This window comes from Hydra vulgaris, chromosome 03 (assembly GCF_038396675.1).
Source record: "Hydra vulgaris chromosome 03, alternate assembly HydraT2T_AEP".
NCBI classification, from domain to species: domain Eukaryota; kingdom Metazoa; phylum Cnidaria; class Hydrozoa; order Anthoathecata; family Hydridae; genus Hydra; species Hydra vulgaris.
Window position 1 is genome coordinate 61,372,660 of NC_088922.1, and position 21,440 is coordinate 61,394,099.

The following is a 21,440-nucleotide window of genomic DNA, read 5'->3' on the forward strand; positions in this document are numbered from 1 at the left end:
TTCGAAAAAATAAACAGCAGAGAAAATTGCAAAAGAAATAAATGTAAAGATGCTTCTACTAATAAAATAATAGAAAAATATAAAAACAGAGTATTTTAAAAGATAGTGGATATATTTTAAATAACACAGATATCACAGATATATATTTTAAATAACACAGATATTATTTAGATTTTTATAAGAGATAAAAAGTATAAATTGACAACCAGTTGCAGTTGCTATGCGCATTGCTATAGACAATTCGTAACAAAAATTAACAATTTTTATTGTTTTAAACAGATTTTTAATGTAAATAGTGAATAAAAATCTCTTTCTTCTGAAAGATAGGTAGTTTTCCTGATAAAAACTTTAATTAAAAAAAAAAAAAATCATTTTTTTGCATTTTTTTTACCATGGATTCACCTTAAGGATACAGTTAATTAACATAAATTCAGATTTCAGAGTTTCAAAAGAAAAGCTCATGACATTTAATAATGATTAATCTCCCTCTCCAACAGAGTTTATTATTTTTTAACAACTACAATAAAAAACTTTGTTTTTATATTCAATAAAAATTAATTTCTATAATTAAACTTAAAATCATAAAAACAGAAGTATTTATTAACCAGCTTTATTTCATGCTGAATTTCAAAAATCTGAATGTTTGAATTAAATCGTTTTCTTAAATGTTCTAAGTAAAAATTCGATGCAAAGTATTAAAACAATTTTCTTGTAAAGTTAGGACTTTGAAAAAAAATTTAATTTACTAAAAACTGTTTTTTTGTTATCCTACATTTTGTCTTAATTTTCATAACAGCTCCCATATTAAAAAGTCTTTTTATGTTTATCTCTGAAACATATTCTTTCTAGGTTTATCTCTGAAAGATAATTTTTCTGTTTATCTCTAAAAGATAATCTTTCTATGTTTATCTCTATAAGTTAATCTCTCTATGTTTGTATCTATAAGATAACTTCTCTATATTTATCTCTAAAAGATAATCTTTATATGTTTATCTCTAAAAGATAATCTTTATATGTTTATCTCTATAAAATACTCTTAATTTCTTAATTTAGTAACCCTGCTAAATAGCTTTAATTTTTTTGCTAAAAATAACAAGTAATCAAAATATTATTAATCTAGTGTTCTGTTGCATGAGTGAATCTAAAAAATGGAACCTGGAATAGAAAACCTAGAGTACATGTAAAAAAGGTCTAATGTTAAAGAGTCAAAAGGTAATACATATAAAATAGCAAGAAGATAATATTGTTATGATCTTATAAATTAAAAAAATAATACACAAAAAAAAAGTTAAACACTCTACTTATATTTTAACGTTTATTTTCAGTATTTATGCTTCTTACCTGCTTTAACAACTTTAATTCTTTGAATGTTTTTAAAGCCCAGGATACTTGCTCTTCATTTTCTTGAGGTAGAAGAGTACAAGTTGAATAAATAAGGCGCCCACCTGGTTTTAAAAGTGACACTGCCTAAAAAAAATAAAAGTTACAGTACTTTATTTTTATTAAACTTTTTGTCTTAAAAATAGTTTTAAAAGTGTTTCAAGCGTAGCCATGAAACCATGAACTGAAACCATAAGTTAAAACTATGAAATGAAACCATGAACTGAAACCATAAACTGAAACCATAAACTAAAACCATAAGTAAAACTATGAAATGAAACCATGAACTGAAACCATAAATTAAAACTATGAAATGAAACCATGAACTGAAATTATAAAATAAAACTGAAACCATGAACTGAAATCATAAATTAAAACTATGGAAACCATGAACTGAAATCATGAGCAGAAACTGTGTTGATTAAATTTTCTTCAAATTCTTCCTCAAAATAAGTACAAAAAATAAATGTTTAAATTTAATTTTTGTAAAACAGATTTAGGAAATTTTATATAAGATGAACTAAGAGCATTTAAGAAAATATGCTTATTTATATGATTCTATAAGTTTTGCTAAAAATAAAATTTACAATTAAACTTTATTTAAGGCTTTCTATAATACCTGAAAATCTATTTAATAGTAATGTAACAACCATACTATTGTGGCCAATATCTCTACTGATACTGATCCTACTGCAAATTGTTAAAACAATTTTACCAAATAGCTAGTCTTGGTCATGATGTTAAACTGATCCTATATTTGGACAGATCAGACTTTTTAATAGCTGTAAAAACCTAGATAGAAAACTCTGATATCAAACCTTCAGTTTAGTTATGGATGTACCTTTATTATGGACCATGGATTATGGATAATCGCCCTTGTAGTAGTATCACAATAAAAAATACTCATCTTTAATTTAAAAGTTAACAAGTTAATGCCAAGAAGGATTTTAGGTTGTAAAAAACTGCTTTACCTCTTCCATAGTGTCATATTTGAATAAAACAGCATTATGAAAACCCATTCAAACAACATAAGTGTGAGATCATGGGCGTTAAACAAAAACATTGATAAAATACTTAAAAACACATTGGCAATATTTGAAGCAATTTTACCATTAATAGTATATAAGGGTCTTTAAATATTGGATAATTACTTGACCCAAACTATTTTGATGAACTTTTTTTTTAAGATTTAGGCATATTTAATTTTTTTTTAACTTTTAATAAAACAAGACCTTTAGCAAAGAATGTTTTACCTGTTGAAATAACTTTTTTTGATATATTGGGTATGATTGCAACTCTTTATCAGTTAAAACAGATCGAAGTTGGGGTCTTTGTCCAATTCCACTGCAAGGAGGATCTAGAAGTATCTTATCAAAAAAACAAGGTGGAAATGGAGGCTTTAAATCATTTCCTAAAAACAAAAGTAAATAAACTTAGATGAAAATTAAACTTTAGAATAAATCATCAAAAAATAAAAATAACAAGCATAAATTTTTTTACCATTTTGTTCATCAAGAGACAACGTTGAATTATCACAAGGGCCATGGCAACACAACTTTGAACTATCATAAGCAAAACATTTTACATTAGTTAAACCCATTATTACACAGTTTTCTTTTATCTTTGAGATCTTTTTCTCTGATTTATCGATTGCAATAATTGTTCCCTAAATAAATAGTTTATTAAAAACTAATATTATCTTGAATTTTTATAAATAGAAACTTCAAAAACAAAACAAAAAAAAACACCAACCAACTTAACAAATATATATATATATATATATATATATATATATATATATATATATATATATATATATATATATATATATATATATATATATATAATAGTAAAAACACTTATCTAATTTTTGATTACTTCAACACTGTGTTTCACCATCAGTAGGTTCTTCCTGATGAACCTACTGAACCTCCTGATGAACCTACTGAAGTAATCAAAAATTAGATAAGTGTTTTTACTAATTTATTATTGCTGTTAGAACATTGAGCACTCTGTTTGTAGAATACACTAATATAATATATATATATATATATATATATATATATATATATATATATATATATATATATATATATATATATATATATATATATATATATATAAATCAGCACCATGTAATTATGTGTGAGTTTACATAAATTTTTTATTCCTATTTTTTAATTTAAACTTTTTAAATTTATATTTAAAATTGATTTCTTGAATTTTTATAACTATTTTTTCCCATAGAAACAAATAAAAATACAAAATCAAATTTAGTATGATATAATTAGTTTCATTTTGTATTTTAATATTGAATATAAAAAGGAAAAACACAAATTATATTTAAAATATAATTTTTGTTTAGTAAAAGTTTTACAAGATGCTTTTATTATGTTGTTATTCTCATCTGTTGGCATAAATCTGCTAATGCATTAAATAATCTTTATTTATGAAGTTTGTAAAATTTTTCTTAACAATTTATAATAATTTATTGCAGCTCTTATATCAATGCATAAACAATGTTTGATGTTTTTTCTAAGGTATTTTTTAAACTTTCAATGCTGGTTATTACTAGAGTTATATAATATAGTTAAATTACTTGTAATACTGTTCATTAACTCCAATCATTAATTTTTTAATTACACTTATTAAAAGGCCTTTTTTCTTTTTTGAACATTTATCACATACTTTGATGTCTGTGTCAGCTGGCAATTATTATGATTGAAATGAGTAAATTGGTTTTTATTGATCAACATTGGTGTTCAACATTGGAATAAAATAATTAAAGTAACAAATATTATTTTGTGATTCTACACTAAAGAAATTTTTGAACAAGATCAATCAAGCATACCTCAAGTATTTCTAATCATATTATATTTTGTTGGCAAATAGAAAACTTAAATTAAAATATTTATATTATATAAATACCCAAAAAACATGGTTCACTAAAAGCTACGAAAAGTGCTAAAAGCTGAAATATACAAAATTTGTGCCAAAGCTTACTTGATTTTAATTGTGATATTTTTTTTGTTTTTCTTTTTTTTTTTGTTAATTCACCTCCCCAAGGCCCAGAAGGCCACTACAGACAAAAAGGCTACTTAATTGTGGTTATAGCCTTCTCTCAACTCTATAACTCCAAAACACGACGAACTAGGCTGCTAGGCGGAGAAACAAGTTGAGCGCAGTACTACCAGGGATGTGGTGGGGATCGAACTCAGAACCTCTCGCTTATGAAGCGAGCGCTCTACCACTACACCACTACCGCATATTCTAAAATTAAGTTTTGAAACTTTTTTTTTTTAGAATTTCTAGAAAACATGTTAACAATTAAAAAAATCAAAATGAAATCATAAAATTAAAAAAAAAAATCCATAAAATCAAGTTCATTAATAATATTAACAAAATTACTCTGTTTTCTTAATTTGTAACTCTATCAAATGTTTATGAGTATTTTTTTATATTAAAAATTGTCTTTATGTAAATATTTTTGTAAAGTTTAATTTTTTTACACAAATTTACTACCAACGCAGAAATTAACCAATAATTAAGTTTAAATTACTAAATTTACAATAATTGAAGAGTTTACAAAAAGCAAAGATAAGAATTGCAGAAAAACATTAGGAAAAGAATTTCAGAGCATTGATATTCAATCGATATTCATCTACAGAAGCCATGGTTAAGAGACTATTTGAAGTTTTTTATGGGTAGCTCTTTTCCGAGGATAATTGCTAATTGGTATTTCCCATACAAAATATTTTTTTAAATTATTTATATTTAACTATAAAACAAAAGAATCAAACAAAAAATTAATGTTTAACAAGTCAGAGGTAGAACAAGAGAATCAAAATCTGATTGTCATAGAGTTAATTGTAAGACTTGAGCTGAGATATTAAAATTTTGTTTATTAATGATCCAAATAATAGTGGTAGTATGAAAACTGATTGGAAAATACTTAGAGCAGTCGAAGAGTGATTTGAATATTTAACAGTAAAACAGTTTGTTTTTTGTCGATGATAGGAAGAGTGTGGTCATTAGTTTCAAGAGATAAATTAGTGGAAAAGTTCTTGACAAACCTTATCCTTAAGAAAGATAAACAGGATTAGACCCATGTATTAGAGAAGAAATGTTAGACTTGCTTTCTCTAAAAATTAACTTCTGAGGTAAAGTAGCAGATGTAGTAATTTTTAATTAATGGACCTTAGCATCAGACACTTTTGCATCAATTTATTACAATATAAAAAAGTTATTTGTTCGCCATAGTTGTTTTTGTAGAAAATAAAAAACAATTAATTACAATTAGCTGAAATAAACCAGCTGCAAAAGATTAAGAAAAAAAAATTCCAGCTATAAAGTAGTAATAAGAAGTACTAATGTGAATAAAAAATGTTGATCTAATGTTTGGTGTAAGAGAAATACAGGAAAATCTTAAGTAAGATAGTAGCACCACTCTAATACCACTGACTAGTAGGATCATCGTAGGATCAGAGCTATTCAGTGTGACGAGAATTAAAGTCTTTTAAACTTTATTGAATCACCCATATGACATTTTAATAAAAAAAACCACCTGATTTTTCATCAGCACAGCAACATGTGAGGTTTTCCCACCTAAAAAATAAAATAAAACTTGAATAAAATCAAAATATCTTTAAATATTTTTTCTGCCTTTAAAAAGCTGATTTGCTTAAAAAAAGATTTACTCATTTCTTGTTTAGTAGATTTAAGAGGGATGATATTAATTGACCAGAATCTTAGTCAGTTATTAATGTCATTCCTCATAAAAAACCAGAAAATGTTTGATTCTGGTCAAAAGAACCAGAAGACCAGAATCCTGGCCCTTTTTTCTTTTAATTATGTAATTTTTAAAAAATATATCCTTTACAATAGAACTTTCAAATAATAATTAAACTTTAATATAGAGAAAGCTGAAAAAGAGAGAAAGACTACTTAACTAAGGCAGGTGTATTTCATATTTTTCATAAATTTATTATTCCTAGAATTTCTAAATTTCATATAAAAATGAAAAACAGGTGTCCTTGAATGGATTGAAAAGGCTTATAAAACAATAAACAATTGACTCTAGACTACTGAGTTTGCTTTAGGATTTTGCACTTTTTACTAGAATAAAAGAAAAAGAAAAAACAGTAAACAAATAAAAATAATAACCAAAACCACTTTAAATGATAATTAATCCAGTTTTATAAATGATCTCTAATAAATGCAGTTTTTTTATGTGAGAACCACTTAATGCAGTTTTTTATAAGATAGTATTATGCGGTATAATGCAGTAATAATGCGGTAGTGGTGTCGTGGTAAAATGCTCGCTTTATAAGCGAGAGGTTCCGAACTTGATCCCCACCATGTTCCTGGTAGTACCAGTGCATGGTAGCACTCAACTTGTTTTTCTGCACAGCGGCCTTGTTCATTAAGGTTCGTGTTTTGGAGTTACAGAGTTAAGAGAGAGTTAAGATGGTGACCAGTGATGTGGTTCTAAAATTTTAAGTACCGGCCTGCACATACTTGCACCATTCTACCTATTCCAGTATTTTTTTTTTTACATTAATGTTTATTTTATGTATTACATATTCTAAAATTACTTCTTTAGGAAAAGATTTTTTTTTTTTTTTTTTTTTTTTAAACATCTTCGCTTCCAACAAGGCTGCAAGCAGCCACTAATTAAAGTTGGAAGTTACTGTAAGAGAAAAGATGAAGATTGTAGAGCAAGATAACGATTGACGGACGATTTAAAAGATTGCAAATTATATGAATCAGGAAAGCAAGATGAAGGAAGCGAATTCCAAAGAGCTGATGTTCGAGGAAAAAAACTAGACGAATAAGCGTTTTTGGAGCACTTAGGAACAGTCACAGAAAAAGGATGACACTTAATTGAATGACGAGTAACACGAGAATGAATTTTAGTAGATGGCACAAGAGACGCTAGCTCTTTCGAGCAGTGCCCATTATAGTATTTGCAGAAAAGAGAAAGAGAAGCAACATTACGACGATGTGATAATGGTTGAAGGTTGGCTGCAAGAGCAGGTCCAACTATGTTTACAATGCGTTTTTGCACCTTGTCTAAAAGAGAAAGGGCATCATTAGAAGATCCGCCCCAGATATGGCAACAGTATTCCATACAAGGCCGGATTTGAGATTTATAGAGGTAGAGAATAGAATCCAGAGTAAGAAAGTGGCGAGCTCGATAAAGAGATGCAACCTTAGCAGATGCTAATTTTGCAACCGATTTGATATATGGTTTCCAAGAAAGATTGGAAGTAAGAGTTAATCCTAGAAGATGAAGAGTAGGTGACTCATCGAGTACATCACCGTTCATAAATATAGGAAGATCTAAATTATTGCGATAACGATTGGCTGAAAAAAATTGAGTTTTATCTGAATTAAAGTTCACCAGCCACTGTGAGCCCCATGCTGTAGCAGAAGTGAGATCCTTTTCAAGCTCAAATGCCCCCTCCAGGCAATCAGAGGGTGTTGGTTTCTTATCACGACAAGAATAAATGGTAGTATCATCAGCAAACAATGCCACCTTAGATGTGAGAATATCTGGAAGGTCGTTAATGTAAATTAAAAAGAGTATAGGGCCAAGGATAGAACCTTGAGGAACCCCTGAAGTTACAGAATAAGAAGAAGAGTGTTGTCCATCGAGGACAACTTTTATGCTACGATTGGAAAGGAAGGATTCAATGATCTTAAAGATGTTGCCGGATACACCATAAGAAGAAAGCTTATGGAGAAGACCAGCATGCCAAACTTTATCAAACGCTTTTGAAATGTCAAGAGCGATGGCCTTAACCTCTCCACCTTCATCTAATGCACGATAAAACCTGTCAGTTATTACTGTTAGCAAATCAGCTGTAGAGCGAGAAGATCGAAATCCATATTGATGGTCAGAAAGTAAGTTATTAGATTCAAGATGAGAAATTAAGTGTTTGTTAATTAAAGATTCAAAAACCTTGCTTATGATAGGAAGAAGACTTATGGGACGGTAGTTAGACGAATCAGATCGCTCCCCAGAATTTTTGAAGATAGGGATAACAGATGCGGCTTTCCAGCAGGCTGGAAAACAAGACTCTGATAAGCACTTGTTGAATAGTTTTGAGAGTATAGACGACAGCTCTGGAGAACACTTCTGCAAGACAATAACAGGTATGTTGTCTGGGCCACAAGCTGTAGAAGAGTCTAGACAGGAAATCACTTTAGATACAGATGCTGAAGTGATATGAATGTCAAGCAATGAATCAACCTGTTTGTTGGCAATATCAGGTAGAACGCAATTAGTGGAATCAAGAGATGATATTGATGAAAAGTTTTTAGCAAACAGTTCGGCTTTGTCTTTAGGTGAGGTGACAAAGTCTGAACCATACAAGAGAGGTGGAATTATAGATTTGCCCTTATTATTGATATTATTAAAGATTCTCCAAAAGTCACGAGAGCCTAATTTTTGAGATGAGATACGAGATTTCATGACCTGAGAATAGCGGGTTTTGGCGTTAGACAAAACCTTTTTACAGTTGTTTCTAGCAGTAATGAAAAGACGTCTGTTTTCTGGAGAATTGTTTTGCTGATAAATATGGAAGTAACGGTTTCGATTGGCAATCGCAGCAGCACAGTGTGAGGAAAACCATGGAGGAGAGTGAGGCTTGACCTGGAATCGTCGAGAGGGAATAAAAGATTCCATGCCAGCCTGAATCCACGAAGTTATATAAGAAGCACATTTGTCGACAGGAAGTTGAAAGATTTCTACCCAAGGGCCATCACGAAGAAAATCACAGAAAGAATCCCAGTCAGCTTTACTGTAGTTGTAAGAGGTTCGATAGTAGGGGTATTCAGGTGATGAAGAAGAATGAGATATTAGTTTTAAAGAGATCAAACTGTGATCAGAAGCACCTAAGGGTGAATGTGGAGAAACTGAGCACTGACTAGGATCAGAAACAAGACATAAGTCGAGTAGAGAAGGTAAATGATTAGGGTTGTCAGGAAAGCGAGTTGGAAAGTTGACTATTTGAGTTAGGGATCAAGAAAGGCAAAAGTTGTGGGCTTTAATGCCTGCAGAGTCACTGACACTAGAGCCAAGCCATTCAGAGTGGTGAGCATTAAAGTCACCGACAACAACTATATTAGCTGATGGATAAAGAGAGAGGGCTTGGTCAATATGATCAGAAATAACATCAAAAAGTGTACAGTCTTGAGATGAAGGAGATCGATATAGAACAAAGAGAAAGGCAATAGCGTGAAGTGGTGCTAAACGAAAGCACATGAAAAAATAGTCTGTGGATTCAAACCTAGTTTCACGACAAACAGGTGAATTTTTACGAATGTAAATGCCCAGGCCAAGCATGTGGCTATTGGAGTCTTTACGAATCAGAGGAAGATAACCATCAACACTAAGATCACAAGATGAGACAGCCGAACTCAAATTAGTCTCACAAAGAGCAAGTAGGTCTGGTGAACTTTGCAAGAGATAAGACTCAACAGAAGAAAAGTTACTTCGAAGACCACGAATATTAGTGAATGATAGGTTTAGAGAACTTGGTGATGATGATGGTTTTTTGTGTTTTATAGTTTTTGGTACTTTATTCATTTTTAAATTAGATTGAAGAACTTGACTCAAAGCATAGATAGTACTCAGAACACCGTTTAATAGCCCAAGCAATTGCCTCATTACTACTAATAAACCCTAAGCCGTAACAAAGGGCTCCAAATGTGGCCTCCGCAATGCACACCAAAAGTACAAACAGGGACACCATCCATGCGCAACATGGCACTGTTAATACTTTGATATTTTTCAGCTGTTGATGGAATCAGCCTCTCTGAGAGCTACCACAGAGTTCGGGAAACCTGACTACCAGCCGGCCTCAGAACCATAAAACTGAGTTTTAGAGCTGTACCCTCATAAGGAGATAATAGAATGAGTTGCCTAGTCATAAAAACAGTGACACAAGCAAACCCATGCATTGAGTCAAGAAGATCCAGCATTCAACATCCTAAACTGGAAACAATGTATTAAAAATACATCTGCGCCAGCCTAATAGATGAAGGGGTGCGAGGCTGGTCAACAGATAGAATCTGTTTACCCCTTAAAATCACATTTTGGCTAACAGTAAATGGAACTGTGGTGGTGGGTTGTACTCTGTTATCATCTGCTGATTGATGAATTCTGAGCCACGATTTAAAATATGGTGTAGCATCCCACAAATTCAGCAGTCAACACATCAAATAATTGCTCAGTATGTCTATTACTTAAATACGTCTAATATGTCAAATACTTATTAAATATGTCTAATACTTAAATTTATTATTTTTTCATATTTTTAAATTTATTAAATTTATTATTTTTTCTTTTTTTTTTTAATATTCATGAGCGAAAAAACTCAGTAAGCCTATGTAGAGCTAATCATATTGATAATATTTTTTGTCCATTTGACGATTTCAGGAAGTTCATTTTTACTATCTCTTAAAACATTGTTAACATAATCTCTAAAACCATTAACAAAGATTTTTGCTTAGAATCCTAACATTCTTTTTTCCCACTTGCCATGGATTGATGTGTTCAACAGTGCCAATAAAAACAATTACAGTCCAGTGTTCTGGACTGTAATTATTTTTATTGGCACTGTTGTAATCTATGATTCAAACACTGCCAAATAATAATGTTAGAAAAAAGAGCTTAATGCTTTTAGTGACTTATTGTAAATTGTTAGTTAATTAATTGCTTAATTGCTTTTAGTGACTTATTGTTGTAGCTTCTTGAGCTTCCGATTCCACCAAATCTATAAACGTATAATGTGGGACAAAAGTCAGCTTCTACTTTTAAAAATATGACAAACATTGATTTACTAGAAATAGTTGTATAGAACTTGAATGATTATACTTTTAAGTTTTTTTTGTTAATAATATTACAAAACATGTAATATTGTTAAGAAAAAATTACTTGCACAATAAGAACATCAGTTTCTGCACAAATAAGATCATTTCGCACATGTAATGTGCGAACCCAATGCACCACATCCCTGATATTAACTTAATGCTGTTTTTATGAAATGTTAATGAAGTTTTTAATAATGATATCCACTTAATGTAGTTTTTAGCTGAATTAAAAATTTTTCTTTATAATATTCATTGTTTTTGTATTTATAAGTAAATTACCACATTTGCAAATTCAATAGAAATATTACAATACAGGAACAAACTCCAAACATTTGTATGTTTATACTTATATAATGTCAAACAAGAATGCTTTGCAAAAAATTGTGATGATTGGAACTTGGGAACAAAAAAGCCCTGAAATTTTGGCCACAACTACCCCAAACATGAGAGCAACAAGTTGACAAAATATTTTTTCTACTATTCTCGACTAAAGTTATATTCATTAATAAATTTTCAACTTCATAGTATCATCTCTCAGCGTTCAAAAAATATGACAAAATAAAATTTAAATTCCCTCTATTTGAGGGGGCTACAAATTTCATATGGTCATAACTTTGGAATATTAAAAGATTATTGTATGAAGTTTAAAATTTATCCATGAATATAACTTTAGTTGAGAAAAGTAAAAAATATATATTTTGTCAACTTGTTGCTCTCACGTTTGGGGTAGTTTTGGCCAAAATTTTAGGGCTTTTTTGTTATCAGACTCCAATCATTGCAATTTTTTGCAACGCATATATATTTGATATAAGTATAAACATATAAATATTTGGTGTTTGCTCCATGTCAAGATGATATCTCAAACACCAAAAAATGCTGAATCCACCCCTGCAATAGAAAACTATCAATTTCTGATTAATAAAAATAACAATAAAACACCTTTACAATCACACCGTGATACACAAAAGCAATAAAACACCTTTAAAGTCACACTAAAGTACAATAATAACAAACATCATCAATAGGTGTTTTATTGTTGCTGTGTGCATAGGAACAATAAAATACCTTCAAAACCGAGCTGGGACTAAAATTAAAGATAAGAACTTAAAGGAATTTTTTTTTCTAGTGTATTTTATTGCTAGAAAAGAAAAAAAATTTTTAAACTGTAGTTAAGCAGTTAGCTTCTGGTCTTTGATGTAACTTCAAAATTTTTTTAAATAAACATAAATAAAATTATCGATAATCAATTACCTGGAGAAGCACACATATCCAGAATAAGATCACCATCTTGTGGATTGCATACATGCCCAACTAGTATTGATGGTAAGTTTTGTGGAAAAAATAAGCCAAGATTAAGTTTAGAAAAGCTTGGTTGAGGTATTTTCATTGAAAGCATCTTAACTGCAACACCTCTAAAAAGCAGCAAAAAACATGAAAAAAAATGGCTATTATTATGTTTATATACTTATTTCTTTTATAAAAAGAATTTGCTAAACCAATTGAAAAAAGTTTGAATATAAAATAAGGGGTTGCCCATTATTACAACACACAATTTTTGATTTTTTTTTTACCCCTCCTCCCCCCCCCCCTCCTTACTCACAACATTGTAACTCTTTAGTAACAAGTCCCATATAAGTTGTCATAAAACCATTAACCTCTCACCTCCCCCCCCCCCCTTACCAGAGTGTAAAATAATTTACGATCTCTGATTTATTGCTTATCGATTCATTTTATTTTATTGGTTATTCAAGGTTCTCACTATTAAAACCGGGGCTAAAATTAAGGATTTTGAGGAGATTTAAGGATATATTTTTCTAATATTTAAGGAGATTCGGTTGCGAACGACAATTTTTTGAAGTAAAAAGTAAGGAGAATTAAGGAGAAAACAATTATATTAAAAACAATCTCTTTTTTTCAATAAATTTTAAATATAAATATAAATATTATAAATGAATACATATATACATATATATATATATATATATATATATATATATATATATATATATATATAATATATATATATATATATACATATATATATATATATATATATATTATATATATATATATATATATATATATATATATATATATATATATATATATATAAAAGTATATAAAAGTTTAATTTTGCTGTGAGCATTAGGGTGGAGTGAATTTTAGTTTTTTTTACAATTCGTTTAGCCTGGGTGTGCAAAAGTTGTCTATTCATTTCAGAAATACTCTGGAAAAATATCAATGCCCTAGGAAATTATCTTGAGGTTCCTCAAGACCTTTAAAATTTTAATGGGTCCCTAATATTATGTAAAAATTTTTTTTTCAAAAGTATGTCATGTTGGGTCTAAAAAGAAGCAAAATTTTATAAAAATTTAAAAAATAACAATTATTTTATAAAAAAATTATTATTTAAGATTTTTTTGAAATTATAATTAAAAAAAATTAACTTTTTTTATTTTTAGTTTAAAAGGTCATTTTTTCTGCAATAAACTACCCAGGCTAAACGAATTGTAAAAAAAACTAAAATTCACTCCACCCTAGTGAGCATATATTCAGCAAGAGTGCTCGATGAATGATATCAGAGCTATATAATTAAATTAATTAAATAAAAAATATATAATTAAATAAATATAATTACTATGTAATTATATAATTAAATCAAATTTAAAAAAATATATAATTATATAATTAAATAACTATATAATTAAATAAATTAAATAAAAAATAATTAAATAATAATACTGTTTGCAAAAAAACACACAATTATTAGTAAGTATTAAAAGACAAGAAAAAGAAATATAATTTATATGGTTTAACCCCCCTTACAGTAAAATATAATAATATGGTACAGTAAAATATAATAATATGGTTTAACCCCCCTTACAGTAAAAGCGTCTCTACCAATGTTGGATCTTCCTGAACTTAATCAACAAACACTTTCCAACATCCCACCCCCTAAGTAAACTATTCAATCAAAACACCATCAAATTGAGTTACAGCTGCACCAAAAATATCGAAAGTATAATAAAAAGCCACAACAAGAAAATTAGTTCAGAAAGACCAAAAGAATACCCACCCTGCAATTGCATAAAAAAAGAAAACTGCCCTATAATAGGAAAATGTAGAGCCTCTAATGTTATTTATAAATGTATAGTATCCCCCCCCCCCTATACACCAATTAGCAATTGGCCTAGCAGAAGGTGAATGGAAGAAAAGATGGGCTAACCACAAACACTTATTCACAAACAAAAAGATGAAAAATTCAACCACCCTTTCAAAGTATATATGGCAGATGAAAGAAAACTTAAAAATAACACCAAAATTAACTTGGTCAATAATTAAACAAGTCCTCGCCTACAGTAACGTAACAAAAAAATGTTTGCTTTGCCTTCATGAAAAACTTTGCATAATATCATACAAAGGTACGCAAAAATTATTAAATAAAAAAACAGAAATTATTTCTAAGTGCCATCACGAAAACAAGTTCTTGCTTGACAACCACGAGCCCAAAGATTAAAAAACCAAACCACGCTCGCAAATAGTTATAGTTTTATAATTGTTTTTGAACGCCACGATGTTTATTAAGTATATTTTTTAACGAAAAAAACAATGTATTTTTTACCTGATGATTGCTAAACGCATGAAACTTTTAGTAGTAAAAATCATGTAGTTATTTTTATTTAATCTCGTCAAAAAATCAATTATATATATATATATATATATATATATATATATATATATATATATATATATATATATATATATAAATAAATATATATATATATATATATAAATATATATATATATATATATATATATATATATATATATATATATATATATATATATATACACACACACACATTTATATATATATAAATATATATGTATATAAATATATATATATATATATATATATGTATATATATACATATATATATATATATATACATACATATATATATATGTATATATATACATATATATATTATATATATATATATATGTATATATACATATATATGTATATATATGTATACATGTATATACATATATATGTATATGTATATATATACATATATATATATATATATATATATATATATATATATATATATATATATATATATATATATGTATATATACATATATATGTATATATATGTATACATGTATATACATATATATGTATATGTATATATATACATATATTATATATATATATATATATATATATATATATATATAATATAGTATATATACATATATATGTATATATATGTATACATGTATATACATATATATGTATATGTATATATATATATATATATATATATATATATATATATATATATATATATATATATATATATATATATATATATATAAATAAATATATATATATATATATATATATATATATATATATATATATTATATATCATCGTCGTCAACATATAAGTTCATTTTTTTTTCTATCAAGTTTCTTTTTTTTAACATATAGCTTCTCTAGTAACTCTTGTTTTTTGCAAGCGGCTCTTTTTAATGCATTAGATTATGACATATCAGCTTTAATATCATCTAAATAGAAAAGGAATCATTAAATAATGACATTACATTTAGTGATATAAACTAAAAAAACATTTATATTCAAGGCATAAACCTAAGGCTATTCTTTTTTCAGCACGGAATCCGATTTCATTAGATGACTTCTTTAACTTCTCACTTATAGATAATGTATGTCAAATTTACGTACTGATAATTTCAATATCTTTCATAACTTTTCTTTTTGCCTCCATTTTCATTGTTTTTTCTACAGACAGGGCTTTTGAACATTGATCATAAAATACTTCTGCTTTGCTTGTTTGCAGTCTAATTAATCTAATTAATCTTTTGCTACTTCAACTTCATGTGCCATGAACCCATGAAACATGAGATAATCTTAGATTGAACGTAAAGAGATTATAGTGTCTGGGGACATACTGTCATCTATCAGACTTTTGATGCTGCAAAAACCACGTTCAACTTGAGCTTGTCCGTGTGATAAAATGAGGACAATTTTGAAAATGTGCTGAAGATTTGCATACATCTTTAAATCAGTGTATTTCCACAAAAAGTAGTCCAAACGATCCTTATCTTTATCAAAAGTCAAATATACTTCTTTGTTATCAACGACCACACTTTTACAGAACCTGGAATATTCTTTCTTAGCTAAATCATCAACAGAAGCTCTAATTTTCTCGAAAGTAACAAGCTTCATCAACAGTTTGTCAAAAAAATAATCACACTTTTCTGTGATATTTAACCATAATTAATGGGGAAATACACACCAAACAGCAAGCAACCAGTGAAGACAAAGGGCTTTTCTCAATAATATTAGTACACATTGAGATGAGAAAATCACATATTTCCTTTTTGAACTTGCCAACTTGAACATCAGTAATCTTTCTCTTACTCTTGAGTTGCTGGAGATAATACTTCAATGAAAAACTAACATCGATCTTGCTGGTTGAAAGCCGGTTTGCGCAATTAAACAAATCTATTTTTAACAAAGATGTTGTAGTTTTGTCATTTAAAAGAAACATCTAATCGAATCGCATAAAATTCGCGTCGTAGTTCTTCAAATGTCACCACCAGAAAAGGAGTCTTTGGTTTATCAGTTTGAAAAAAAACTAGAAGAAAAAAAATAGCAAGATTGAAGATAACATTTTGTGATTAAAAATAATATGAAAAGAATATCTCAGAATATTTCTATACTTTTGTAATAAAACAAAATATATTACACAAAAAGCAATGAAATTGCATCTGGATCAAATATTATCTACCAAGGAATGTATTTAGACTGCCACTAATTTCTTCAAAAAACTTCAACTTTAAAGGAACTAAAACTTTATTTGTTCGAGCACTTAAATGTTCAAAGTTGGTGTTTTGCCCCGATTTACCAAGTCCAGGTTGCTTACTCTTTGGTAAAGACTTCCAGTAGTCAACAACTAAGACTACTTTTGTCCAAACCTCTATTGCTTTCTTGGCAACACTTTGATTTTCAGCCCGTCTAGTGCCACACAATATGTAAAGAAAATCTGAACTTGTTGCCTTAGCTATTCTTTCATAATCACTTGCTCTTGATGGACTTAAATGAAATATTTGGTACATTGAAGACAATTACTTCTTTAAGTTCCAATCTGTAGCTTTAGCACCAGTTTGTAAGGATCCATTGATAGTATGTAAACCACAATATCAATGAGTGTACTTAATTCATTGTTATGACGTTCTTTGTTGAGCATTTCCAAAAACAGTTTAATCACATTAGGGCCATGAAACCTGAAGCATTTTTTCAGCATTTATACCAGTCATGCAGGATTTAAACATATTTAGAATATCTAGGGCTGCAGCTTTTCCCATGAACTCTGAAGTATAATATCTTGTACAAACAGTATTCCTCTCTTCATTCCAATAGCGCACATGTAAGTACATTTGACCTTTCCTTACAACTTTATTGTAAGATTTATCAAAAAGATATACAAAGTTATCCAGCAGGTTAAGATCCTTTATCAGAATTTTTTTTAAATAAGGGGCAAGACCATGAGTTACAATATAGACAGATTTTGTTCGACTACATCAAAAGTCGCTGGCAATTTTGCTATCTGGAAACATCAAAGCAAATTGTCTAGAATTATTCTCACTTGATCTAAAAGAGTATTTGCTAAGAATAATATTTAAACACCAAATTAAAAAAAAAATGCTTCCTTCTGAAGCATATCTGAAATGATACATTGCTTTGATGAGATAGGCTTCTGTGATACTGATTGCAAAGTTTCTTTGAACAAAACAACATAAGCCTCATTAGGCAATCGCTATTTGTGCTTTTCTCTTCTTGCATGTACATCATGCAAGCCTTTATACCTATGCCTGCTAATAAGAATGACTTAAAACAAACTTTGCATCTTGCAAGGCTGGGATTTTTATCTTTCTGAAAACCAAGAATCTTTTCTTAAACCAAGAAGTGTAACCACCATTATTTAATAGGTGTTCACTTGTAAATAAAATAAAATAATTTAAAGAAAGTGAAAGTTAAACACAAAAAGCCAAAAAAAAAAACATTAAAAAACTCTAATACTCGGAGGGCTGATATTTGATATATATATATATATATATATATATATATATATATATATATATATATATATATATATATATATATATATATAAAACAAAAGAATAGGATTTTAACTCATCAAAGAAGTAACTTTATGCTTCTCTATGGATAAGCATAATCCATTTGCTTTTATAAAATTTCCTAGATGATAAAAAAAAGAAAGTAAGGAGAAATTAAGGAGAGCAGTCAAATTTTAACTTTTTTAAAGGTTATTTAAGGACTTTTAAGGAGTTTTTTTTTTTTTTAAAGGATATTCAAGGTTTTTAAAGAGGAGTGGGAACCCTGTTATTTAATAATCCTGTTAGTTATATTAACTCTCTTATGCTAATTATTTCTTCTTTCCATCTTATTAGCAACTTTACCCTTTTTAATTGGGTTATATATAAACGCCAATTAAAAAGGTGACAGACTTAACAAAATTTAGCCTCAAAGAAATCTTTTTGATATCAAGAGTTGGTTTACTTTACAAAAGTAATAGACCATTTTAATTTGACTCTCATAAATAATTTTTGTTTCACAGTGTCTTTTTTTTCATAAAAATTATTTTGTTTTTATTTTGGAATACTATTTATATTACCACCACTTCATTGAAGTTTAACTATAGGTATTTATTGTTAAATACAAAAAGGAGGTATTTTACCTATACTAATCATGCACATTCCTTTTTTTTTTTTTTTTTGGTAATATGCAGTATTTCCAAAACATATATATTTATTTTGAAATGGAAAAAATATGTTTACAACATTTTCATTTTCATAAGAACACAAGATTTATATTATTAAATGTATAAAAAAATATGGCTTTTTTTCTTATATAGATAAAAATTTATTGATCTAGTGTACTCATATAAACAAGTATTTTTTCTTTTTAATGAAGACAATTTAAACAAAATTTTATTTATAAAAACATTTCAAATCAAAAAAAAATATTACATTATTTTTGCATTATGTTCAAAGAGAGTATCACGATTAAATTCAGCTTGACCATTACCAATAAAAAACTTTCTCCCTGTAAAAACTTTTGTGTAACCACGTCTGCACTTATGATCTACATCAGCATAAACTGATACCATATCACCAAACTTCATATCTAATTTTAAAAATTTTTAAATATTGCAATCGACTATTTTAATGTTATAATATAATTTATAAATTATGTATTTATAATTATTTTTTTTAATTTTAAATAACTTAGGTACCTGCAGATGCAGCCAATACACCAGGAGCAAAAACATGAGCTCCTCTTAAGACAGCAGCACCACAATGTACATCAACAATAACTTCTTTATTGTATATAGCTAAATGGTCTTTCACTTCAGATGATGATACAAACAATACATCACTCAATAATGGATGCTTTGAAACAGAAAATTCCAATGATTCTGATGAATCCTCAAAATATAAAAAAATTAAAAAGTATTTTAAATATTTTAAAAACCACTTTTGATCGGCAGTTATCAAATATTACCTTTAAAAAATTATTCAAAACAATTATTGCTTCATCCAAAGTTACTTTCAGAGTATTTACTCTCAATACAGTATTTTTCGGAGGTTTTGAAATAAAATCCAAAATTTCATTCTAAATAATAACTGATTCAAGTTTATTAATTAAAAACATATATTAAACTGTTTTATCATTATTAAAATTTATATTTCTGTTTATTTGTGCTTATATTTAAGTTGAAAAATGAGTAAATTTTTGGCATTCAATCACCGAACTAGTGTTTAATATTTTAAAAATCGCATATAATATAATTCAATATGTGTAATAATAGTAGTAATGATAATAATAACAATAATAACAACAACAACAATAATAATAATAATAATAACAAAAGTAACAATAATAATAATAATAATAGAATTAACAGCATAACAATACAACTAATAATAATAATAACAGAAACACATTTATTTATATAAATCTACGCCTAACACTGCAAGAACTCAGAAATACTTTGAGTTCTTAAACCTTGAGATATTAATAATATTATTAAGAATAATAAATATAATAATAGAAATGTAGCAAAAAACAAAGCACTTATTGAAAAGTTTCCTAAAAAAAAAGTATATACAAGGTTAAAGCACTGAAACAAACACAAAGATTATACAAAGTAAAAAGAGGTTTGCTGCATTCTTCTAAAATCAAAATAACCATATAAATCTTCAGAGGAAAGAGGGGAGGGGAATCTAAGATTTTGAAGGTCGTTTTTTACCATTGTTCAAATTCCTTACAAAATTTTTTAACTAACTTCTACTACAAATCTAATTCCTCCAACAAATTATGGCAGCCAGACACAACCCTGAAGCCCAAGTATTACATAAGATGTCTAACTAAATTTGGTAAATAATGAAAAATATTCCAACTACTTTTAAACAAAGTTTTACTAAAATTTTACAAAAACTAATGACTTTAAAGGTTAATTATTACAAATATGAGATAAGGCATATTATTATTACTATAAGCTAAATATAATAAAATTAAAAGAAAATTTACTATATACTTCGTTTTTAGTAGAATATAGTTGAGATAAAATTCTAAGCAAGTTTAGTGATATACTTGGTTTTTCCATTTTATAATTTTTTATTTTCTTTATGTTAATAGTAAAAACGAGAGCTATTATTACTGTCTCTTATGTCTAAGTGAAACAATTTAATTTTTTTAAACACCTAATAACTACTATATATTATAATTTTTTCTTATCAAATTTTTTGTATCTACAAGGTTTTCTCAGAAATTGTTAATATTTAACCGATGACTTTTAATTTAACGAAGAAACAGAACACGGTTTAAACCCGTAGTTTTCGATTTCAGACTGTTAAGGAGGATTTCCATATGGCATATTTTGAAACCCTATACAGACTCAGAATAGGCAGAGATATGCGCAATCTGATTCGCTGATTTTGAAAGAGAGGCTTTTACGCGTATTTTTAAATCAAAACAAATGTCAAAAAACGTATCGAATAATAAAAGTGAATTTGAGTAATTTCATAAAAAACCAAATAATAATAGTAAAACAAATTAT

At 27.8% G+C, this 21,440-nt stretch overlaps 1 protein-coding gene across 1 annotated transcript in view; it reads right to left on the minus strand.

The window, feature by feature from the left end:
• Positions 1 to 21,212, minus strand: part of LOC100212261 (tRNA (cytosine(72)-C(5))-methyltransferase NSUN6) — a 28,229-nt gene extending 7,017 nt beyond the window's left edge. Inside the window, exons 1-9 of the mRNA XM_065793917.1 lie at positions 20,919 to 21,212; positions 19,883 to 19,993; positions 19,614 to 19,806; positions 19,348 to 19,504; positions 12,511 to 12,671; positions 5,945 to 5,985; positions 2,881 to 3,046; positions 2,634 to 2,791; positions 1,342 to 1,467 (exon numbers count right to left, since the gene is read on the minus strand). Of these exons, the coding sequence (XP_065649989.1) occupies positions 1,342 to 1,467; positions 2,634 to 2,791; positions 2,881 to 3,046; positions 5,945 to 5,985; positions 12,511 to 12,671; positions 19,348 to 19,504; positions 19,614 to 19,806; positions 19,883 to 19,993; positions 20,919 to 20,987 (1,182 nt within the window). The 5' untranslated portion in view covers positions 20,988 to 21,212. The remainder of the gene's footprint in view (positions 1 to 1,341; positions 1,468 to 2,633; positions 2,792 to 2,880; positions 3,047 to 5,944; positions 5,986 to 12,510; positions 12,672 to 19,347; positions 19,505 to 19,613; positions 19,807 to 19,882; positions 19,994 to 20,918) is intronic.
• Positions 21,213 to 21,440: the final 228 nt, after the last annotated feature.